Below are 26,067 nucleotides of genomic sequence, written 5' to 3' on the forward strand. Positions count from 1 at the left end.
GCTATGCTTCAAACTTCCTTCATCCATTAGCTCTAAAACTGTGGCGACATGAAAGTGTGCATTCAGCTCCTTCTTGACAATTTCTCAGATCCCATTGTTGCTGTGTCAGCCACAGTTTCTGCACTGTTTGTGTAATTTAAGTCTGTAGTTTCCCATCAAATACTTTCCTGTTGCTCAGGTACATCATTTTACACATTCTCAAGTCTCACACACATACTTTAGAGGATTAGTTCACAAATGTTAACCTTTTTGTAAGAACACTGCTGCCTATTGCTAGTTGTGTGATTCACTGTCTAATATTTTTCTCGTAAACTAGTTGACAGTTCTATTTACATGTTCATGTAATTTATTTTCCCCCCATAATCAAATGTCACTGTGTCTAGCATAATCAGCATCGCTGCAACATTTAGCACTAGAGGCTTCAGTCCTTATGTAATGCTCTCTGCAACTGTTAATATAGTGTTACTAAACGAAAGTGATCTCTTCATGTCCATCCTGGTCTGAATGATTGTTTTTCGTCCAACATGCAGCGTTTGCTTTTATTAACATATACTAGTTGACATAAATGCACTTGTTGGAATTACTGACTTGTAACTGCAGATAATAATTGAATCTGAAAATTAATAGACAACTGCACACTTAATATAGTTGTACTTTCCACAAAGCTCGTAATTGGACTTTCAAGATTGAAAAGCAGTATTGTTTTTCTATTGTAGAATATAAGTGGGCCAGGACAGTTCTCTTCTAAATTACATTTTCTGAAAAATTTAACATCAAAGATGTACCAATATTTTTGAGGCCTTGTTTAAATTGTAAATTTTTGGCAATTTACGTATACATCTTGTACCACTAGTACTCTTGCATGCCTATGCTAGATGTAAGTTTCTTCCTTCGAAATATTGTTAACTGTACTTTCAGGTCAAACTATTACATGCTTTAATCATGTTTATCTGCATTTCATTTGCTCATATTTTGCAAAGATACTAAATGTCTCCACAATGATGTATCAAGTAAGTGTAAAGGGGTGAGTTAAGACTTCTGTTAACTCCCACCCACAAAGTTAGTTGTATATGCACATGGTATACAAGTAGATGAAGTGGTAAGTTTTGTTGTACCTCACCTAATATTGGTATTTTGATTGACAACAATTTTTGCTTCTAACTGAATTAATTTAAGGAATTGGAACATGAGTAGCTAGGTAACAAGTAGACAGCTGTAGAAACATATGACTATTGGAAAGACAGTTCCTTTTACAAATGGTAGAGACCTTTGGTGGGAGCAGAGCTCAGATGTTAAGCCAGTAATGAGCAAAAATGGAAAGCCAAAAGTTGAAAGGAGTAAGTGCAGGATCTATATAAGGGAGTAAACAACATTCTCTCAATTGATATACAAATTGGTTGACAAATAATCCATGCCATGTGTTCATAAACTATATCTATAGCTTGCAAGTTTTAAGTATTCTGTACCTTGTTCCTCAGTTACTGTGTGTCCAAGACTAAATCTTGAATGGTGGCTTGTGAAATTGGGTGATAAGACATTTGTATTAAATACTCGTGACACATTGATAACCATTGGATTAGTTGTTTTTCCTACTCATCTGTACTTGTTGTAGGTGATCTCTTAACATTTTATTCTAAAACACTTAAATTTGTAAAATTTTCTTTTTAATTAGTTTCGATTGAAGAACAGAATGTTTGTTTCAGGGTAGAGCCCTTTCTCGGGCGAAGTCACGACGTAACTTGGACTACCAAGATGTCCTCAATAAACTAGAAGAAATGGGTATCTCAATTCGAGTTGCTTCTCCAAAATTGGTTATGGAAGAGGCACCTGAATCATACAAGAATGTGACTGATGTTGTTGATACATGCCATGAAGCAGGTATTAGCAAGAAGTGTATCAAATTACGACCAATTGCTGTTATTAAAGGCTGACCGCATGCCAGTTTTTCAAAAAAAGTGTCTGAATACAGTAAAGTATGTGTTACTGCATTTAAAATGCCGCATTTCAGTATGTGTGACTGAATGTAAAACATCATCTGTGATGAAGATGCAAGAATTGTTTTGAACTTTAAGTTATTCTGTACTTACCCCCTGATAAATTGAACTGTTACCAAATTGAAAATTTTATTTTCTTATCCCACTAACTATATTTTGTAAACTATTGATATCTGAGTTTTCAGTCTTTTACCTTCTGATTTCTTAAATGTAAAATAAAATCCTCATGTAAGGTTTTTTTTTCCACTACAAATGCTGTTGCAGAAGACTTCCTAACAAAGTTTCATAGTTAAAGACAAAAAAGGTTAGGCTTTCACTAAAATGAAAAGCCATGCTAATTACTGGTGTTTAAAATGTTGGTAAGTGCCCTCGTCAAGACTGTGCTAGTTAACAGACCTTGAGAAAATCTAAGACGTTAAAGAAGAAAGATATTTCTTTGTTATTATGTTACGATACATATCACAATGCTCCCAACTGTGTAGTGTGGAAGAATGTTGTAGATCACACTGTGAAATGTAAGACACTTCTTGACGTTTCAAGTTTCACACAATAGGGACTTAAATTTACGGTGCCATAAATGGTACAGCTAATGTGATTGCTTTGTTCCTTGCTTACTGTCTGGCCACTTCATCAGTGCAGTGAATTTGTATAGGCATGTTCTTGTGCCTTTATGGGATTATTTAGAACCTAATATCCAGAAAACTGTAATAAAATGTAATCATTTGCAAAAAAAATTGAAAAATAATAATGTAGTGGTAAAAAATAGTATCCTAAACTTTTATGTTTTTACAAACTTTTTGGTCCCATGTTTCACTGGGTTCAGTTGCTCATCAATGTACATCATATAATCAATTTATTTTGTGAAATTAATCTAAAATGGTTAAACTTGTTTCCAGATTTTACTTTACTGTTTAACTAGCAAGTTGCCTACCATTGCTTGAAAGTTAACATTATAAAGAAACTGTGCTTAAACATATATAAAATAACAGATGTGACAGCTATTACTGAGAGTAACTTTGGAATGGTTTTGTGTAATATGAGGAAGATGCTGTTCTCAGTAATGTGTTTTGCAGATTTATGAAATATGTTTGCTTATTGAACAAGCAAAAGGTCTACATCTGTTAAATGCAACAGCCAGCTCAGCCTATAAATTAACAAAAGTAAGCAAAAGGGTAATTGAATGATTGGAAATACTAATGGCATTGTGAGTCATGTAACAAATGTGGAAATATATTATACTTGGAAAAAACAGAACCAAAACATCGGTGACATGATGCTCTGATTGAAACAAGTTATAAGATTCTCATTCTGATATTACGTGTAACATTGATCCAACTGTGTTAAGTTAGTGATGTGGACATATAACAGTGTGCAGAAAGATTAATCATAAATTACTTTGTTTTATAACATCGTAAAATTGTAATTGTTTGTGCCACTTCAATTTTTGTGGACTGTAGTATGGCATGTAATGGATTCAGTATGTATTTGTATTCTTTGAGTGGCACAATCAATAGGTATTCACACAAACACAATGTACTTGATCACGAAGTTGAAAGCAGCAACTACTTGCATCATTCTAAAACAAAGAATGTTTTGATTGTCTGCTTCTCTCTCCAACTAATTACAAATCCCCCGTGTCTGTTGAGGCATTTTCTTGTAAGTTTCAAATATTAAAGTGTTGGCACATTTAACAACTGTGCAATTTCTTGAACATTGATCCACATTAACTAGAAGCTTCAGTTCAGACAAAGAAATAAAATCATTTGCAAAGATCAAGTTTTGTTAATTGAAAGATATGGAAGATATATTTTGCTTTTTGGTCTACATAATACTGTTTCCCAAAAAAATTGTTTGTTTTCAATTTATATTTACTCTCATCTAGTCACATAAACAAGCAAAATATGCTGCAGTTGCAATTTTATAAATTCGATAAGTAGAAGAAATCTCAGTACACCATAAGCACAGGGGACAAAAAATTAGTCCCCCCGATCCCTTGGGAGACATAATGCTAATATTGTGTAACACTCTTCTAACCATGACAGTGCCTTCAGTCTGGTGATAGTGTCCACAAGTTTCCTCAGGTATGCCACTTTCAACTGACACCACACTTTGACAAGATCCATTAGAGCTACCACATTGTGGGGATGTTGCTTGCTATATTTCACAAGCTGTTCAAAATACATTTTTTATTGGCTTAAGATAGTGTGATTTGGTGCAACAGTTGACATAAATTCACTTGGAAACTGGTTGAAAGGGACCTGCATTCACTGAAAGCAGCAATTCCTATAGTTTTCCAAACCCACTAGCATTCACAAGGAGTGACACCTGTCCATGGTCTGTCAGTTAGGGTTTTTTGTGACCACTATTCTTACACTGTTATGTGGCTGCGAGTGGTACTCCTGGTAGACATATCGGACATTCCACATTGTTAGACCAAAAACTCTTCATTTACAGTGTGGTCATTACCTTATCTAAATACAATAGCTTCTTTTTTCCCATGTCTCAATGTTTACTCCTGTTACTGCACTGACCATACAACCAATAGAAACACACTACTTCACTGCCAATGACATACACCAGAAGGGAAGTATCCTGTGACCAGCTGTACACCATCTACAGCTTTCCAAAGTGAACATTTTGGTCGTTCAAAGGGGACTAACACTTTGTCCAGTAAGCTCATAACCTAATAAGATGTGAAACTTGCCTAGTAAAGATAATATAAGTGTGGAAGGTAGTGCAGTAACTTACATACCAGTGGGTTCTATTTTGCTGTGCCTTCCCCACTTTAACCTTGCTCTTCCTGAGGAAAGAGCAATTACTTCCAAAAGCTAGCAGAGTGTATGTACTTCCATGGGCATCAGTTGGCAGTAAAAACTGTACAGGGAGACAAAGGGATGAATACAGTAAGCAGGTTCAAATGGACAGTGTAGGATGCAGTAGTTACTGAGGTGAATCTTGCTCAGGATAGAGTAGCAAGGAGAGCTGCGTCAAACCAGTTTTCTGACTGAAGATGATATTTATACTGAAATTCTAGCTTGTTTTTAGTTTTTTGAGTGAATTTTGTTTTTGATATATAAACCATCGTCCACTTAAAATGGTCTTCTTCTGCTACCTTTCAGCAGTGTGTTTTTATGGATGCAAGTTGTCAGCATGTGACAGACTACTTATCAGATAGCACAAGGTAAAGGAGCTATTGCTAACAGGACATGGAAATGTCTCTTGTAACTGTGTTTAACTGCTGGCTGCTAACAGGCAAAGCTGCCCAAGATTTCCTTATTTACTTGGTTGTTACAGTGTGTGGTCATACAAGAAACTTATGCTGCGCATTAAATGTTTTGCATTTTTCGCAATGCCTGTGTAAAATAAAGCATTTTAGTGGGAAACAGATTTCAAAAGTCATGTGGAACTACAGCAAAAGCAAGATGCCATTGCTAAAGAAGCTATGCAGTACCTTGGAAGGGCAACTTTGATATTTGCTAATGTAAAGACATTCAGAAATTGCTTGTAAAGGGGCAAAAACCCACCATAAAGTGAAAACTGAAATATGGTGAATTGGATGACGCTTTAATCCAGTGGATACCTAAACTTAAGCTGTGTAAATTCCTCCAAGAGGACCAGTAATTCAGCAAACTCTGCAGATAATGTTACAGAGAAGAAAACTGAATATTTTACTGTCAATAGATTAAAGGGGCCATTCTAGAATTAAGTGAAAAAAATCTACATAGAGACCAAATCCATTAATGAAGAATTTACTGTGTGCAAAAAGTGTCTTATGAGTCCTGACAGGACTCTATGACCAGTGACATATTTAATGTTGACAAATTTTGACCTTTAAAAAGGCATACCTGACAATCCCCCACTGTATAAAATGAAATTGCCTACTATGAGCAGCTCAGCAAAGACAGTGACAGTACATGCTTCCACCTTTGTCAGTGGGTAAGAGAAACTGAAGTTGCCACTTATCAGTAAAATTGCAAATCTCTGTTGCTTCAAAAACATGTAAACTGCCATCTGAGTACACAAACCAGTGTCAAGTCTGGATGACAGGGGTCCTGTGTATAAAATGCCTGTGTGTTAAAAAGTGCAAAACTGTGCTTCTTGTAGGTAACTGTGCTGCTCACCTGATGTTTCACTGGAAGATGTCTGCCTTCGTTCCCATACTGCCGGTAAACTTCAGCCATGGATGAAGGAATAACAGAAGTGAACATTCAAAAGTTTTGTCACAGGTGCCTTATATGATGGAACCTACAACACAGTTACATACCTAGATCTGCAAAACCATTGAATCTCATAGATTCTTACTTTTATTTGAGCTGCATGGGATGATGTGGACTGTAGTCATCAAAAATTGTTTCTAGAAGGCTGATGTTTATTAGTTTCGTGGGAGGAAAGTGGCATGGGATTTGGAGTAGGACCGGGTGAATCTGATGGAACCAAAGGAGTTGAGGTTGGAGAGGAAATTCTGGAGTTCTTCTTCACTGTGGGTCCAGATCATGAAGATGTCATCAATAAATCTGTACCAAACTTTGGGTTGGCAGGCTTGGGTAACCAAGAAGGCTTCCTCTAAGCGACCCATAAATAGGTTGGCGTACGAGGGGGCCATCCTGGTACCCATGGCTGTTCCCTTTAGTTGTTGGTATGTCTGGCCTTCGAAAGTGAAGAAGTTGTGGGTCAGGATGAAGCTGGCTAAGGTAATGAGGAAAGAGGTTTTAGGTAGGGTGGCAGGTGATCGGCTTGAAAGGAAGTGCTCCATCGCAGCGAGGCCCTGGATGTGCGGAATATTTGTGTATAGGGAAGTGGCATCAATGGTTACAAGGATGGTTTCTGGGGGTAACAGATTGGGTAAGGATTCCAGGCGTTTGAGAAAGTGGTTGGTGTCTTTGATGAAGGATGGGAGACTGCATGTAATGGGTTGAAGGTGTAGATCTACGTAGGCAGAGATACGTTCTGTGGGGGCTTGGTAACCAGCTACAATGGGGCGGCCGGGATGATTGGGTTTGTGAATTTTAGGAAGAAGGTAGGGGTGCGGCATGTCAGTGGGGTCAGGAGGTTGATGGAGTCAGGTGAAAGGTTTTGTAGGGGGTCTAAGGTTCTGAGGATTCCATGAAGCTCCGCCTGGACATCAGGAATGGGATTAACTTGGCAAACTTTGTAAGTAGTGTTGTCCGAAAGCTGACGCAGTCCCTCAGCCACATACTCCCGACGATCAAGTACCACGGTCGTGGAACCCTTGTCCGCCGGAAGAATGACGATGGATCGGTCAGCCTTCAGATCACGGATGGCCTGGGCTTCAGCAGTGGTGATGTTGGGAGTAGGATTAAGGTTTTTTAAGAAAGATTGAGAGGCAAGGCTGGAAGTCAGAAATTCCTGGAAGGTTTGGAGAGGGTGATTTTGAGGAAGAGGAGGTGGGTCCCGCTGTGACGGAGGACGGAACTGTTCCAGGCAGGGTTCAATTTGGATAGTGTCTTGGGGAGTTGGATCATTAGGAGTAGGATTAGGATCATTTTTCTTCGTGAAAAGTGATATTTCCAGCAGAGAGTACGTGCGTAGGACAGTAAATCTTTGACGAGGGCTGTTTGGTTGAATCTGGGAGTGGGGCTGAAGGTGAGGCCTTTGGATAGGACAGAGGTTTCGGATTGGGAGAGAGGTTTGGAGGAAAGGTTAACTACTGAATTAGGGTGTTGTGGTTCCAGATTGTGTTGATTCGAATTTTGAGGTTTTGGAGGGAGTGGGGCAGGAAGTGGGAGTTGAGTAGATGGGAGAGACTGGGTCTGTGTGCAATGAGAGGAGGTTGAGGTTTGCTGGAAAGGTTGTGAAGGGTGAGTGAGTTGCCTTCCGGAGGTGGGAAACCAGGAGATTGGATAGTTTTTTGAGGTGGAGGGTGGCATGCTGTTCTAATTTGCAGTTGGCCTGTAGGAGGATGCTCTGAACAGCCGGTGTGGATGTAGGAGAGGAAAGATTGAGGATTTTTATTAAGGATAGGAGTTGACGGGTGTGTTCATTGGCTGAGTTGATGTGTAGGTGAGGGATTAGGTGGGTAAGGGCAATGGATTGTTCAATTTGGAACTGGTATAGGGACTGATGGAAAGAAGGGTTACAGCCAGAGATGGGAACTTCAAGTGTGAGGCCTTTGGCGGTAATGCCAAATGTCAGACAGGCCTGGGAAAATAAAATATGGGAGCGTAATCTGGCTAGAGCGAAGGCATGTTTGCAGAGGGAATGTAAATAAAACTTAATGGGGTCGTTGTGAGGGTGACATGGTATTAGAAGGTGGAAAGTGAAAGGTTTTGTAGGGGGCCGCCCCATTGTAGCTGGTTACCAAGCCCCCACAGAACGTATCTCTGCCTACGTAGATCAACACCTTCAACCCATTACATGCAGTCTCCCATCCTTCATCAAAGACACCAACCACTTTCTCAAACACCTGGAATCCTTACCCAATCTGTTACCCCCAGAAACCATCCTTGTAACCATTGATACCACTTCCCTATACACAAATATTCCGCACGTCCAGGGCCTCGCTGCGATGGAGCACTTCCTTTCATGCCGATCACCTGCCACCCTACCTAAAACCTCTTTCCTCATTACCTTAGCCAGCTTCATCCTGACCCACAACTTCTTCACTTTCGAAGGCCAGACATACCAACAACTAAAGGGAACAGCCATGGGTACCAGGATGGCCCCCTCGTACGCCAACCTATTTATGGGTCGCTTAGAGGAAGCCTTGGTTACCCAAGCCTGCCAACCCAAAGTTTGGTACAGATTTATTGATGACATCTTCATGATCTGGACCCACAGTGAAGAAGAACTCCAGAATTTCCTCTCCAACCTCAACTCCTTTGGTTCCATCAGATTCACCCGGTCCTACTCCAGATCCCATGCCACTTTCCTTGACGTTGACCTCCACCTGTCCAATGGCCAGCTTCACACGTCCATCCACATCAAACCCACCAACAAACAACAGTACCTCCATTATGACAGCTGCCACCCATTCCACATCAAACGGTCCCTTCCCTACAGCCTAGGTCTTCGTGGCAAACGAATCTGCTCCAGTCTGGAAGCCCTGAACCATTACACCAACAACCTGAAATCAGCTTTCGCATCCCGCAACTACCCTCCCGACCTGGTACAAAGCAAATAACCAGAGCCACTTCCTCATCCCTTCAAACCCAGAATCTCCCACAGAAGAACCCTACAAGTGCCCCACTTGTGACAGGATACTTTCCGGGACTGGATCAGACTCTGAATGTGGCTCTCCAGCAGGGATACGACTTCCTAAAATCCTGCCCTGAAATGAGATCCATCCTTCATGAAATCCTCCCCACTCCACCAAGAGTGTCTTTCCGCCATCCACCTAAGCTTCGTAACCTCTTAGTTCATCCCTATTAAATCCCCAAACCACCTTCCCTACCCTCTGGCTCCTACCCTTGTAACCGCCCCCGGTGTAAAACCTGTCCCATGCACCCTCCCACCACCACCTACTCCAGTCCTGTAACCCGGAAGGTGTACACGATCAAAGGCAGAGCCACGTGTGAAAGCACCCACGTGATTTACCAACTGACCTGCCTACACTGTGAAGCTTTCTATGTGGGAATGACCAGCAACAAACTGTCCACTCGCATGAATGGACACAGGCAGACAGTGTTTGTTGGTAATGAGGATCAACCCGTGGCTAAACATGCCTTGGTGCACGGCCAGCACATCTTGGCACAGTGTTACACCGTCCGGGTTATCTGGATACTAACACCAACCTGTCAGAACTCCAGAGATGGGAACTTGCCCTTCAGTATATCCCCTCTTCTCGTTACCCGCCAGGCCTCAACCTCCGCTAATTTCAAGTTGCCACCGATCATACCTCACCTGTCATTCAGTAACATCTTTGCCACTGCACTTCTGCCTCGACTGACATCTCTGCCCAAACTCTTTGCCTTTACAAATGTCTGCTTGTGTCTGTGTATGTGCGGATGGATATGTGTGTGTATGCGAGTGTATACCTGTCCTTTTTTCCCCCTAAGGTAAATCTTTCCGCTCCCGGGATTGGAATGACTCCTTACCCTCTCCCTTAAAACCCACATTCTTTCGTCTTTCCCTCTCCTTCCCTCTTTCCTGATGAAGCAGCCGTTGGTTGCGAAAGCTAGAATTTTGTGTGTATGTTTGTGCTTTTTTGTGTGTCTATCAACCTGCCAGCACTTTCGTTTGGTAAGTTACATCTTCTTTGTTTTTATATATATTTTTCCCACGTGGAATGTTTCCCTCTATTATGTTCTTTATGGTATTTGTTACGCATACCTTTTGTAACGTCCATTGGTGGTGGAAGTACTGCCTTTATTATTTGTATTCTATAATCATGTAATGTCATTTTATGCCCTGAGTATGTAGTATATAGGTAATGTGAATTGAACATTAGCATGTCAGCTACATGGAAGCATAGTTTCTTTGGCCAGCGATAGTCTTTCGTTCACATAAATAGTACGACAGCATCTGGTCCTACCCATGGGTCCCAGATATACAACTTATATATTTCATAATTGGTAGTGGTTTCGAGACTATTTGCTGGCGTTCATTCAGCACACTTCCCATTGTATTAGGATATTCTGTGGAAATATAGGAGACCTCTCGTCTATCCTTCCATTTGCTGATCATTATGCTGTCCGAATATCTTGCAATAGTGTCTCTTTTCCCCAGTTTTGCACATACCATGTCTTTAGGGGTACTTCTCTTATTTACCCTTAGCATCCTGGTGCAATGTGTGTTAGCATTCAACAGGGTTTTAGCTAAAGCAAAGCTATTGTAAAAATTGTCCATGTAAATGTGATGGCCAACATGCAGCTTCTCTTCCAGCAAATGTAATACTATCTTTTCAGCATGCCCTTCCCCCCCCGTATCTCCAAGCATCCCCATGTACAAAATGCTTTTATTTACGAAACTGTCTGGATTATTTAGCATGCACGATTTGAGGCCATATTTATTCCTTTTGTTCTTTATATATTGTGTAAATGACAATCGTCCCCTCCAAAGAATCGTTGATTCATCTAAAAATAGATCCCTACCTGGATAATACACCTGACACATTCTGCTGTTAAAACAATTCAATATAGGGCGTGCCTTATATAGTCGATCACCTGGTTTCAGGTCTCCTGACTCTGGATTTTTTGCAAAATGCAGTGAGCATAAGATGAGCAAATATCTGTCTGTGCCCATACTCGTCGCTATTCCTCTATTTACGAACAGCGGGTCTTTCTTCCAGTAGTCTTGTAATCGGGCATATTTGACATTACCCATATGTAATGAGATACCCAGGAAGACTAGTATTTCTCCTATACTTAGGTTTCAATTACTAATCCTAGCATCCTCTTTCGTATTTTCGCTCACAAATATATTGTGTGTGTTACCGTTCATTTCGTCAGCTACAAGCTGCAGTATGTCATCTGTAACCACTAGTCTAAAGAAACCCATTGGCGTTTTGCCAGCAGGGTTTATCTCCAAATATTTCGCTTTTGTAAACAGATGAGACTGCATCCCATGTGGTTCTTCATCCCAAGTTGCACCTGGTTTGCTTGCTTCTGCGAGCGCGGGTTCTTTATCGTCAGTGATTTCCTCATCATCATCATTGTCCGTATTGTCTGACTCTGAACTGTCGTGAAACATATTCAGCAATTCTGCTTTCACACTGTCATCACTATGGTATGTTCCTGCAGTCCCCGAATTCCAGCCACCCTCCTCTGATTCGTCCCCTCTGAACTCAACATCACTATCTTCTAACACTCTCAGTAACTCATGGTCAGTATATTCTTCACTCTTTCTACTTTTTTTTGGGGTTAGAAGGCCTCAGTGTCGGTTGATTCACTACCATTACAAACAATGCACAACACAGACAGGAACACACAACTGCAGACAGGAAAACATTACGTGATATTTCATTGGTTGCTTGTACTAACACGAGTGCACAGCCGAACGAACTAAACTGAGTACTCAGCTAGCGAGCGCACCACTTATAAGCATTACCTGCACTGGCTTGTTGATCTCAGAAACACTTACAAGCATAGGCCGCTCTGGCGTGTTGATCACAGAAACGCTTGTAAGCATCAGCTGCAGCACATGTGTTAAATAAAGAATCAATCTAAAACATTTTGAACCCTAATAGAAGACTAGTGCACTTTCTGACGTGGTCATGGTCCCTACCCGGTGCATCTGCATTCAATAGAGAAAAGGCCTAGCCCAATGTGTGTCTGTGGTGCTGAGGTAGGCACTCCAGAACACAAGTTTCCTCAACAGCAAGACAAGTCATTACTATGTAAGACATTCATCAAATACTTGCTGATCGAGAACAGTTAAGCATTTTAGTACATTAGTAGACATTATTTTGTCTAACGCTCAGCTTGAATACCATATTTTACAATTACTCTGCAACAAAAATTAAATGGGCACACTCTGGCAGCAATACTAAGACATTGAAGTTAAATAGATTGAGGATCCACCTCTCATGACCAGGCCAACCCATAGCCTGGCTGTTCACTTGTAGGACCAGTACAAAATGTATTGCGACAAGGAAGGCAAAGGAGGACAGGGATATAAGAGTCTGAAGACTTCCTACATTGTGTTATCAATGGTGTGGGAGAAATCAAATGGGAAGGTTCATTGTGGTAACGTGCCTCCTAGCCCTCCACTTGGATGACACTAAGTTCCTAAGGGTTCTTAGGTGGTGGGTGCTTAGGTTAGAGAGCACCAGTAGTTGTTAATAGTAGTTTAAAAGTTGTAATTGTGAATTGAAATTGTACCTAATATAAAGAAGGCATTGGTTGAGCAGATAGTGGATACCCGCTCACTTCCTTAGTGGGGATGAGAAAATGGCCCTCTTCAGGGGTTGCTAAGCGACGGGATTGTAAATGTAAATGAGATAATCAAAATATCCACAGGTGTACTGCCGGTCTACAGTGTCCAATGGGCACAATATTTCGGCGATCATACATGTCGCCATCATCAGGTGAACTGACGGACTGAGCTCCTGTGAACGTGCCGGTACAGAGATCCGTATGCTATGGCTGCTCAGGGGGAACTGGGTTTGGTCGTGGCAGCGGCTGATTTAAATACCCTCATAACCTCTGCCTGCGGCGCACTCCCTCCTCCGTCCGTGCCCCACGCCACCGTCACGCGGTGGAACAGATTACGACGGCGTCTGAGATGACGTCGGTGTGATGGCTCTGTCCGCCGTGGTCATCACAACTATAAGTTTGCTCGATTTACTCATGATTAACCCAATCGCTGGTTCCCAAGCCTTGCTAAGATTATAGCCACAGTCACGGTTTTTGAGGTCGTCATTGGTGCGAATTTCAATGGCCTCTCTAACAACACTGTCCCAGTATCTCGACGTCTGTACCAGAATCCTCGTGCGTTCATACTCCATAGCGTGATTTTCTGACAAACAATGTTCAGCAACTGCCGACTTGCTTGGATACATCAGTTGAGTGTGCCTCTGGTGTTCACGGCATCGATTCTCGACGGTACGCATCGTCTGACCAATATACGACTTGCCACATTGACCCGCAATCTGGTACACGCCGGCCTTCCTCAAACCGAGGTCATCTTTGGCGCTCCCCACCAGTGCACGAGTTTTATTCGGAGGGCAAAACACAGTTCCGACCCGGTGTTTCTTCAAAATGCGGGCGATTTTCCCCGAGAGTGCACCTGTATATGGAATAAACGCAGTGCCTACCTCCTCCTTCGTGATTTCATCCATCTCCACAGGTTGTGCTGTAGTGGTTGGGCAGAGAGCACGTTGAATCTGCCACTCTGAGTACCCATTTTTTCGAAATACAGTTCTCAGATGTTCCAATTCCTGGGGTAGACACTCTGCGTCAGAGATAGTGTGCACCCTATGTACTAGAGTTTTAAGTACCCCATTCCTCTGTGAAGGATGGTGGCAGCTGTCTGCATGCAAATACAGATCAGTGTGCGTTGTCTTCCGATACACCCCATGACCTAGGGTGCCGTCAGCCCTTCTCTTGATCAAGACATCAAGGAAAGGTAATTTATCCTCCGTTTCAGTCTCCATAGTGAATTTGATGTTGGGGTGTATGGAGTTTAGATGTGTAAGGAAGTCAAGGAGTTTATCCATACCATGTGGTCAGATGATGAACGTGTCGTCCACGTAACGGAAAAAGCAAGTAGGTTTCCATTCGGCCTATCAGCTGAGGATGAGGATGACATGATCAGTTGGTACCACTGGGCGTTGCAAGACCTTTCCAGATGGAGTAATAGTTGAGCCAAAGAATAAGAGGAAAGCACATAAACAAGACTGACTGAAAGCTTAGCTACATGATCAGTCTTGTTTATTTTCATGTCTGTCACTCAGTGCTTCAACTATTATGCGCTGCAAAATGATTGAATCCTTTGCTTCGAGCTTCTGTTCTGGCTACATTGCATGTTTTACCTCACCAGAATTGTGTAAATGTTTATTTTGGTTTGTTTAATTTTGCTATGAAAGGTGGTGATGTAAGCCATAATGTTTAAGAGAAAGAGTGCTTTCTTGAGCAGTTTTTGGCAAGTGTCAACTTTGGCATGTTATAGAAGCCAGAATGTAACTGCATTATCAATTTCCTATGCATGGTTTAAGAATACCATCATTCTCTATTAACATCCAGATTTTCATTGTTTTCTATTTAAGTCATTTTGTTGTGATAATGGCAGACGTAGAGTGCCACAATTCACCTAATGGTGATGCTCATGAACTAGAGGTAAAGTGTAAATGCAAGCTCTATTGTTGCCTTTCACAGATGTTATATATTTTATGCACATAAAGCTGCATAAAGTGTTAATATCACCTGTTTAATTTTTGTTTTTTTGTTTTGGTTTTGCATCTTTATGCTTGCACACCTCTGAACAGTATTTCCATTTCATTGTTGCAGTGTTTATGTTGGAGCTTTCTGTCTGATATAATTGGATTTATAAATGATGGCTGGCAAATTTAAACTCATTCTGCACACCTATGTCACACATTCTCCAACAGACAATAAGCATTCAGAAGTGTTCTGAACACTTTGCCTTGAGTGTTGTAGCCAATTCAAGCATTAAGTGTAATTGTAGTGAGTTATTTAGTGAATTTTTTTCCATTTGATGCAAGCTGTCATCGCCAATGGTGATGGGAAGTGGCAAATTCTATGTATGGAAGCAAGACCTTAATTGGGAAGATACATGCTTTCTTCACACACAAAGTACATGTATGGGCATACTGCAACTGTCACTTGGAACCATCTGTGCCTTGAACTTCCATTGTTAATGAAGAAAACAATTGTGCTGTCATTTGTTGTTGTGCACTCTAATGAGACAGTCCTTGTGCTGTAATTAGCTGCCTTGTGAAACCATGCCTCATTTACAGAGCCTGTGACAAGTCCATGGTGTTAATGAGCGTGCTAAATCTGAGGCCAAAAAAGAACAGTGTGCAATCAGTTCCCTGTCACAGAGAACTTCTAAATTTGTCTGTATTTGCAAAAGTAGAGTGAAACGAATTTCAAGAGAATATAGAGAAAATTCACATCTATCGTCACCGAAAAGTAATTCTGGCAGGTGACAGACATTTGTATTGGATGAATTTAGACAGGTAGTCATAAGAAATAAAGTCCATGATTTCATTGTGAAAGAGTCATTTCTAGCAGAAGCAGCTGTATCGTAAAAATTGAAGACTGAAGTGAAAGACTTCCCTGATATTAGTGAAACAACCTTTTGGCGTGCTATTCAGAAACTGAGCATTAGGCAGAAAAAGTTTTATAAAAACCTTTGCTGATGTAAAATAATCGAGTACCTCAGTAGCAAAGGGAGATGAGTTGTGCGTGAAGTAAGACACTTGCAAAACCCTGGCTGGACTTTTTATTATTCTGAGAAGAGTCGATGTGGTGCAAATCATTCCAGCAAGTTTGGATTGCAATGCATCAGAAAATGTATCATGTTCATCACGAAGGAAGTGTTCGAGTGTGGAATGACTGGAAAAGGAATTGAAAGACATCCTGGTTTGGAACCAGATTTGCAATGTGCCATGCCAGGAAAAAAGATGGGTTCATGCAAACTTCTGGCTTATCTCATTGGGGAAAAGGAGATGACTGCCAGACACTACAAAGCTTTCTCGAAATATTACCAAACAGATCTGTGATTGTTATAGATCAGGCTCCATATCATGCTGTGATAAATCTAGGTCATGAAATCCATTTGTGAAATATTGAATGGATGGAGAGCAATAACATACAGTTTCCATCTAATGCCATGTCACGCAAGGAATTTACTAAAGCAGCCCTACTGGAACATGTGCAACTGCACCTCACATTGCAAGAATATCTTTTTGAAAGTGTATTGTGCTTAGTGAACAAGGAAATTAAACTTATGTGGCACACTGTGAATTCAGTACCGTTGAACATTTTTGGTCTTTGTAAAAAAACAAAGTAGCAAGGGAGAACCACAATTTTAAGATTAATAACACTTTGAAGTTGTGTTGTTCCACTTTAGAAAGTGTTCTCTAAAGTGTCAGTAGGAATTCAGTGCATTATATGCAGAAACTTGAAAACAGCTGTGCACAAAGAGCCCACAACCTTGACATAGCAATAGAACTGCTGCTGATTCAAGTACACGCCTGCAATACCAGCAGTGAGACCTCAACCTGTAGTGAGAGCACTTAAGGTAAGTTTTATTCATTCATTGTTGCTTGCTGCAAAATTTATTTGAACTAGTACAATTTTCATTTACTGTTAAAATGCACAATGTATTGTTGCTGTTCATGTACAGAGAACTGCTTATGAAGAAGTGTTCACTTGTAGTTTGCCATTTTATAGCCGTCTACTCACAACAACAACAACAACAACAACAACAACAGGTACTGAACATGGCGATGGTGTATTGGGATGCAAATAATAAGTTGCCATTTCTCTGGTCATTGGGCACTTCCAAAAGTGGTATTGCATTGATGTGACACTTGCTTTCTCTGCTGCAGTAGCTAGGGAGTTAATCTCAATTGCAGTGTCTTTCATTTGACAATGTGGATGAAGAAACTACTATTCAGAAAATCCACTTGCAAATAGAAAAAACTTGTATCCTTAAACTATGCAAAGGAAACTTTTCTTCCAATTATGATCTGGCTTCTGTGTCTTCTCAAAGATGATACTCACCAAAAAAAGGCTCAAAAAAAGAAACACTTTTTCTTGACTATTGCACTTATGTCACCTAATTTTCAATTAAAATGCAATGCTGTCATGTTGAAACCACAGTCTTGTCCAAATCTGAAGGCAGAGTTGTCAATGAAGTACAACATTTAGCTTTGAAAGCATGATTATTACTGACAACATAACTTTAGTAAATGTATTATAATGTTGTTCTACCAAGAACCAACGGAAGATTCTGTTAACATACATTTAGAATAGAACTGAACTCTCCTACCAAGAATGCAACTTTTTATACAAACACTGAATATTCTAGAATATATAAACATAAGATATTTCAAGAACATTCCAGAAATAATAGACAATTTCTTGTGGTCTGGTTTGAACTGCTGGTCCATAGCATGCCAACCAGTGATGATAGCCTCCTACACCATGCTAAATGCTCCATAATTCAGGCATTGCTCCCTCTCCTGTGACACTTTGTTTCAGAAATTCTCATTGGAGCCTACTACTGCACCATGGATCTAGATCTTGTCATTGGTCCCCTGTATGGCAGCACTGGCAGATCCTTGCATTGTGGCTGTCTTGTTGCATCCTCTATACCATGATGATCATCAAAGGTAGACCCTCTCATCAAAGCTTTGCGACTGAGTGAGCCTTAGTATTCCCTGAATCTCCAGTCATCAACTTGAGCCTCTTGACTGTAATATGGCTTCATGCGGAGGATTTGGGTGATATCTCTATACTTTTGTCTTTCTGATGAAGGGTCATAATCATCAAATTCATATATGACATCCAACAAGTGACAAAGGGTATAATGCTGCCCAAAGTGCTCTTTCTGGGCCTCTCTTGCAGTGCTTCTGCTTTCTGCACAGGAGTAGAAATTCAAACCAAGTCTCATGGGCTGTGTCTTGCTGATTGGTGCGAGGCATTGTAGTGCTTTTTGTCCTGCTCCTGAGCATCCAGGTTCCATGTGTTCCATGTGTCTTGCTGCTTCACTCCTGGTGATGAAGTGTTTCATGTAGTCATCTTGAACATTGGCTGGTTGAAACAGGAACATTGTATCCATTCCTGTTTTGGCCTCATGACCATGGGCAGAAAGAACGGTATGAAACCTGTAATGTCTTGCTTCACTGTGTTGTATGTGAATGTCATGATGGGCAGTATTTTATCCCAATCTCTCTATGTGACATTGATGTAGCTTGAGAGCACATCTGCCAGCATCTTATTAAAGCATTATGTGAAGTCATTCGTCTGTGAATGGTAGGCAGTTGTCATCGTGTGTGTGATGTCATAATGTGAGATTACCTCTGATACTAATCTTGACTGGAAAATTTTTTGATGCTCAGAGATCATCACATGGGTTGCTCTGTGTTTCAAAACGATGTCTTCATAACAAGTGATGTAGTCAGTACATACTATTATCCATCAAGTCCACTTTGTCAACTTTGAGAACCTCCCCAAGAAGTTGATTCCAGTTTTGTGGAGTACTGCTGCTGCAGGTAGGATTGGTACCAAATGCCCTGGAAGTAATGTTGACACAGGCTTCCAATGTTGGTATTCATTACAGTGGCTCACATTGTGTCTAACAGATCAGAAAAGAGACCTGGCCAGTGATAGTTGTGTCTGATTCTGTCTGGAATCTTCATGAATCACAGGTAACCAGACACTTGAGCAGCTTGGAAATACTTCAGGTTAACTGGCCATAGATGAGCAACCATTTCTGCCTCACTAAGTAGTAGTTCCTCTTATACACACTCTGCTGATTAACTGAAATTCTCCTTTGATCAGTTATTACTTCTTCAAGACTTGTACCATTTTCAAAAGTGCTGGATCTTCCTTCTGTTCAGCATCAGTGTCATTTTACGTAGTAATGACAGAGATTTCATCCATGTTGCTGTGTTCTACCAAAGAATTCCTTAAAGGTAGCCAGTGTCCTTATGTTTCCACCCACTTTTGTATATCAATTGTGTATCACAGCTGCACGAGCCCCCACCCACCCAAAACTCACATGCACATGATCACAGTCTCTGCAACTGGAGTCAGGCTGTGAACAGCAACACAATATGGGAGAGCCAACTGGGTGGGGCTAAGGTGGAGGCTGGGGCACGGAGGGGTGGTATAGCAGGGTACGGGTAGGGGATGGTAAAGTGCTGCTGGGAGCGTGCAGGACAAGGTGGAGAGTAGGGCAGTTAGGTGCAGTCAGGAGGTGAGACAGAGGGTGAGGAAGAGAAGAGAGTAGAGGAAATGAGAGAAGTAAAAAGACTGGGTGCATTGGTGGAATAGAGAGCTGTGTAATGCTGGAGTGGGAACAGGGAAGTGGATAGATGAGTAAGGACAATGACTAATGGAGGTTGAGGCCAGGAGGGTTATGGGACCATAGGATATGCTGCACAATTCAGAAAAGCTGGTTTTCGTGGGAAGCATTCAGATGGCACAGGCAGTGAAGCAGTCATTGAAATGAAGATTGTCATGTTGTGTGTGACAACAGGGTGGTCCAGTTGTTTCTTTGCCACAGTTTGTCAGTGGCAATTCATATGGATAGACTGCTTGTTGGTTGTCATGCCCACATAGAATGCAGCACATTGGTTGCAGTATAGCTCATAGATCACATGACTGGTTTCACAGGTAGCCCTGCCTTTGATGGGATAGGTGATGTTTGTGACCAGACTGGGTTGGTGGTGGGAAGATGTATGGGACAGGTCTTGCATCTAGGTCTATTACAGAGATATGAACCATGAGCTAAGGGGTTGGGAGCAGGGGCTGTGTAGGGATGGATGAGGATATTGTATAGGTTCAGTGGATGGCAGAATACCACTGTGGGAGGGGTGGGAAGTATAGTGGGTAGGACATTTCTCATTTCAGGACACGGCGAGAGGTAGTCAAAATCATGGTGGAGAATGTAATTCAGTTGCTCCAGTCCTGCGTGCTACTGAGTCATGAGGGGAATGCTCCTCTGTGGTCAGATGTGGGGACTGGGAGGTAGTGGGTGACTGAAAGATAAGGCACAGGAGATCTTTTTTGTACAAAGTTCGGAGGGTAATTACGATCTGCAAAGGCCTCAGTGAGACCCTTGGTATATTTCAAGAGAGACCCTTGTCACTACAGATGCAATGGCCGTGGGTGGCTAGGCTGTATGAATGGACTTCTTGGTATGGAACGGGTGGCAGCTGCCGAAGTGGAGTTATTGCTGGTAGTTGGTAGGTTTGATATGGACAGAGGAACTGATGTAGCCATCTTTAAGGAGGAGGTCAACATCCAGGAAGGTGGCGTTGTGGGATGAATGGGACCAGATGAAGTGATTGGGGGAGAAGTTGTTGACATTCTGGAGGAATGTGGTTAGTGTCTTCACCCTCAATCCAGATCACGAAGATGTCATCAGTGAATCTGAACCAGATGAGGGGTTCAGGATTCTGGATGTTTAGAAGGATTCATCTAGATGTCCCATGAATAGGTTGTCATAGTATGGTGCCATGTGGGTGCCCATAGCTGTACCCTGGATTTGTTTGTGAGTAATGTCTTCAAAGGAGAAGTAATTGTGGGTGAGGATCTAGTTAGTCATGGTGATTAGGAAGGAGCTTCCTGGTTTGGAATCCATTGGGTGTTTGGAAAGATGGGGTCAATAACAGTATGGTATGGGCATTAGGGATGTTAGTGAAAAGCAAAGTGGCATCAATAGTGATGAGCAGGGCACCATGTGGTAAAGGACATGGTAGAGAAAATGGTTGGTATCTTTTATATGGGAGGATAGATTGAAGGTTGAAGGTGTTGGTTTACAAGACCAGAGATTCTCTAGTGGGGGCACAGTAACTGGCAACAATGGGGTGTCCTGGGTAGTTAGGTTTATGGACTTTAGGAAACATGTAGAAGGTAGGAGTGGTAGGACTGAGGAGAGAGATGGAATTCTGGGAGAGGTTCTGGGATGAGACTAAGGATTTGAGGAGAGATTGGAGATCCTATAGGATTTCTGGAATGGGATCACTGTGGCAGTGTTTGTAAATGGATGAATCTGACAGTTTGCAGAGTCCTTTTGCCAGATAATCATTGCAGTTCAAAACAACAGTGATGGAGTGTTTGTTAGCAAATAGGATTATAAGTTCGGAATCAGCTTTAAGTTGGTGGATTGCAGATCTTTCTGCCGATGTAAGGTTAGTTTGCATGTTGAGGGATGTGAGGAACGATCTCAAGGTTAAGAAATTCTTGAAGGTTAACAGGTGGTGAGTTGAGGGGCAGTGGGGTGAATCATGGTTGGATGGAGGAGTGAACTGAGTCAGGCAGGGTACAATATTGGTCTCTGGTTGAGTCTGATTGGTAGGATTGGTGGCGAAAAAGTGTTTCCACTGTAGGGACCGGAGGAGGAGAGGAGGTCTTTAACAAACCCTGCATGAGTGAATTTTGGAGTGGGAAAGAAGGTGAGACCCTTGGAAAGGACTGATACTTCTGCAGGGCTAAGGCTTTTGAAGGAAAGATTCATGACTGTTTCAGGTCTGTTTAGTTTTTGGATTCTATGTGGTGGTGGGAGGGAGTTTTGGAGGGTTGGGTAAGTGTAGTAGGTCTGCGAGACAGGGTCTTATTGCTATGAAGGGATGTGTGTGAGGTTTGGGGGTTGCTGTAGAGGTGGTGGACAGTGTTAGTCCAAGGTGGTAGTAGGAAGTGAGTAGGTTGGATAGTTTTTTTAGGTGGCATTGTGCATGTTGCTCTAGTTCCTGGAGGGCATTAGTTTCAGTGTGTGTTATGGGCTCCAGGAATTTGGGACTGCACAGCAGAAGAATTTTATGGATGAAGATAAGGAATTTTAAGGAAGTTTGGGCCTGAGTGATATGGTTTTGCAGGACTATGTTGGTGAGGGCTAAGGATTGGTGGAATCTGAACAGACGGAGGTCATTGTGGAAGGAAAGGTGGCAGCCGGAGATAGTTAATTTGATGGTAAGGCCATTTGGGGGGATTCCATTTGAGTCAAGTGACAATGCAGGAATAGTATGTGGGACTGGTTTCTGGCTCGGAATAAGGAAACTTTCCTGTTCTGACGCAAATGGAAGGAGCAAGGATGCATGATGATGGAAAAAACATGCAAAATACGTAAATAACGAAGAACTATGTCTGTATAAATTCGCAAAATTATATTCAAGATACGAGGAAAAAATCATGAAAAGGCTGAAATAAGGGGAAACAAGATGAAAACTTGAGGGAGTAGGCAGGCCAATAGTGAAAGGTGAAAACCAACTGAAACTGGCATGAAGTCACAATGAGATCAAAGAAAAAATAAAAATATATGTAATGTGGGTTGCAGGTTTGTGGGTGTATAAGTGTGAAGAAGGAGAACGGCAGATGTAACTAGACTGTGTGAAATTAGTACGTGCAAACTGGAATAGAGAGGGGAAGCAGTGGGTGGTGGGGAGGGGTTGGTAGTATCAGATACAAGTTCGTGTGGCACAGGTGCGGGAAACAACATGCAAAAATATGCAAGACTGATGCAGGGAGAGTGATCAGTATGAATGTATAGGGTTAATGGATCCTTGCTCCTTCCATTTGCATCAATACAGAAAAGTTTCCTTATCCCTAGTGAGAACCCAGTCTCACATACTGTTCATGCATTGTTGCTTGACTCATGGAACCTCCCAAATGGCCTTAACCAATAAATTACCCACCTCCAGCTGCCACCCTTCCTTCCACAGTGACCTCCATCTTCTCACATGCCACCAATCCTTAGGCCTCACCAACATAGTTCTGCAAAGCCGTATCAATCAGGTCCAAAACTCCTTCCAATACCTTCTCTCCATAAAATTCACCTGCTAAGCAATCCCAAATTCATGGATCCCATAACACCCATTGAAACTCTTGCCCTCTGGAAACTAGAGCAACATGCACAACACCATCTAAAAAAACTCTCCTGTACACTAAAATCCCTAGCGCCCATGACCTTACTGCTACTCAACACTACCTTTCTGAACGGCCAATGGATTCCACACCAAGTATATCCTGCGTTCCCGTAATGCTCCTGGCCTCAACCTTCATTAGTCATTGTCCTTACCCACCCAGCGCCTTCCATGTTCCCAATCCAACACTACACAGCTCTCTATTCCACGAACACATGCAGTCTTTTCACTTCTCTCATTTTCCACAACCCCCTCTCTCCCTCAAACTGTCTAACTTCCCTACTGCACCTAGCTGCCCTACTCTCCACCTCATCCTTACATGCTCCCAGCAGCACTTTACTGTCCCCCACTCCTGCCCTGCTATCCCTCCCCCTCCTCACCCCAGCCCCATTCTTACCCCCAACCAGTTGCCTCTCCCATAATGTGCTGCTGCTTGCAGTCTAGCTCCAGTTGAAAGCCAACTTTCTGACAGTATTTTTGCATTTCTGCAACTGAGCAGCTCTGCTATATGGTGAGTAGCAGCTATCCCTTTCATAATACTGTTACATTCCATCCAGGATTTTCCGTTTTTCAATAACTACATAAGGGCTACTGTAATCCTGTACACAGTGTTATTATTATTGTTACTAGAGTGATTAGAGACAAAGCATTAACAGCTTGAAGTTGTCCAATTTCTGCCAGTTCAGAAGTAAGGAGTGCGGCAATATAGTGATTTACAAACAGTAAATATAGTGCACACATCTAAACTTGTTTGATTTTAAATGGCGTTGCAGTGTGCAGGTCAAGCAAATGTCGCAATGGAGAGGAGTAATGCAGGGGAAGCATGTTTTGTAACAAGTGTGTACCCTCACTGTGGATAGTTAGCTTTCTTTTCTGAGGAGGAGTTATGGGTTGCATTTGCAATGTACTACGAATTCCTGTAGCATTCATTCTAACACACACACACACACTAAATGTCATTCATATTTCATCATTTTAAAAATAAAAGTGTTCCAAGAAAAGTCTTCCATTCTGCAGTGTACTTAGGTGCTGAAGTTGGTGATATTGTGGGGGAGAGGGCTGGCAATAGATGGCAGGGGGGCAGTGTTTAGAGGGACGGGGTACTAGCATAAGTCTGATTGCACTCAGGGGTAATTGTCTAAGAAAGGTTGGGAACCACTGGCTTAGACGACCTTTAAATGTTTTTAAAAAATGACAAAGTCATCAAGAAAGCAAAGATCCATTGTCCAGTGAAGGTGAAGCAGGTTGTGCTTCAAACGCTAGAGGGCAGCTGGACTGTTACTCTGTCCAAATAACATAACTTTAAACTCAAAATGACTGTCAGGAGTTATGAAGACAGTCTGTTTCCACTCAGCCTAGTCAACCTTGATTTGCCAGTAGCCTCTCTGCATGTCTGCAGTTGAGAATTACTTTGCTCCTCTCAAGTAGTTCAGGATGCTATTGATGCAGAGCAATGGATAGACATCTTTCTTCATGATTTTGTTGGTAATTGATGCAGAAATGTCATGTGCTGTCATTCCTCTTCTCAGGAGATGATAGAGGACTCTCTGAAGTTTCAATGAATCTGGATTGGCTGTGTGCATGGGCATGGGCACAGCTGAGAATGGGTGCCACTTGCCTACTCCCTTTTTGCTACTGCTCCTCCCCTTCCTATCACTCCCCTCAGCTTGCAGTCAATACTGCCACCAGTTCTTGCCACTAGCATAGCAGCTGCCAACGAGAGGCAGGCAGATGTGAGAAGCGATTTGTTTGGATCTGATTCTCAGAGGCTGTAGACACAGTGGCTGGAGACAGCTATCATGTGTGTGTGAGTTGTGTCTGAGTGAATGTGTATGTGCTGTCATTTTCTGACTAAGGCTATAGCTAGTTGTGAGAGTGTGATTGTCTTTTCTACATGCTTGTCTGAGGCTCAGCAATCATTTTTACAGTGAGTTGGCATCTATCCTCGTTGTTATTGATTTTCAGAGTATTCACACAAGTTATCTGTTGCATGGCTTGATCACTGTGGTCTCATTTCATTAACATGCTGATTATGTATGACTCGTGAATAGTTGGCCACCCGAGTGGATTTTCATGAGGGCCAAAACCGTGCACCACTTCTGCAGGTCTCTCTAACAGATCAGGCCTACCAATCTGAAGCACATCGTTTCCCACTAATGTACAGGCCCTGTCCATTGGTTCTAGTCTCACCAATCTGCCTGCGAGCTGGATCTGTTTATGTATGGCGTAATGTGGTGAATTTTTGTGGTTTATCCATGGACCCAGGACTGCAGTGCTCCTCGTCAGGCCAGAGGCCATGGGCAATGGATCTCAGGAATTGTGACTGTCTCACCAAAAGTATGTTGTACAGTGTGGTGTTTTATAGACATTTTATTTATTTTAGTACTTTGTGGCACATTGAAAGTAGTTTATGTATTGGAAAGTATGGACAGTTTGGCAGTCATTGGCAGTTTCTACACTATGTATTCACATACTTCTCGAAAGAAAAATCACCAATACCTATAAAATAGATGAAAAGAAGACATGGTGTCCTTTGGACAGAAGAATGCAGGCAGGCCCACTGACAAAAAATGAGGGAAATCTGGGCTCAGAAAAAAGCCAGGCTCAGTGCTGGGTGCAACAAGACCTAACGTGATCCTGGATGGCGCTAACAAATAAATAATAATAATAAAAATAGTAGACATAACACAGTGGGTAATAACTGACAATAACAAACATAGTAGAACCAACATTTTATTGCAGTCGTCAATAGCCCTGGATTACACAACTCTTCTCTGTCTTATACACTTCTTTCAAGAGGCCTACTTTTTTCTGATGTTATTTTTAAATAAGTGAAGGTATTTTAAATCTGTCTTGTGACTGCAAGGAAATGCGTCACCAGATGTGTTTTGTTTTACTGACATAAAATAACATCAGTGGTCGTAGTGGAACACATATACCATTTGGCTTGCTTTCTCTATCTAAAAAAAAAGATGTTGATGTTAGTACTTAATATTTTTGCTCACATTAGGAACGCCATCTGCTTGCAAGTTTTTTTTTTTTACATTTCCTGATTTG

At 41.8% G+C, this 26,067-nt stretch overlaps 1 protein-coding gene across 1 annotated transcript in view; it reads left to right on the top strand.

Moving 5' to 3' along the window:
- LOC126472226 (RNA-splicing ligase RtcB homolog) overlaps positions 1–3,688 on the top strand; it is a 69,835-nt gene extending 66,147 nt beyond the window's left edge. The window contains exon 9 of the mRNA XM_050099921.1: positions 1,704–3,688. Coding sequence (XP_049955878.1) covers positions 1,704–1,931 — 228 coding nt within the window. The 3' untranslated portion in view covers positions 1,932–3,688. The remainder of the gene's footprint in view (positions 1–1,703) is intronic.
- Positions 3,689–26,067: the final 22,379 nt, after the last annotated feature.

The sequence above is a fragment of the Schistocerca serialis genome, chromosome 1 (assembly GCF_023864345.2).
Source record: "Schistocerca serialis cubense isolate TAMUIC-IGC-003099 chromosome 1, iqSchSeri2.2, whole genome shotgun sequence".
Classification (NCBI taxonomy): Eukaryota; Metazoa; Arthropoda; class Insecta; order Orthoptera; family Acrididae; genus Schistocerca; species Schistocerca serialis.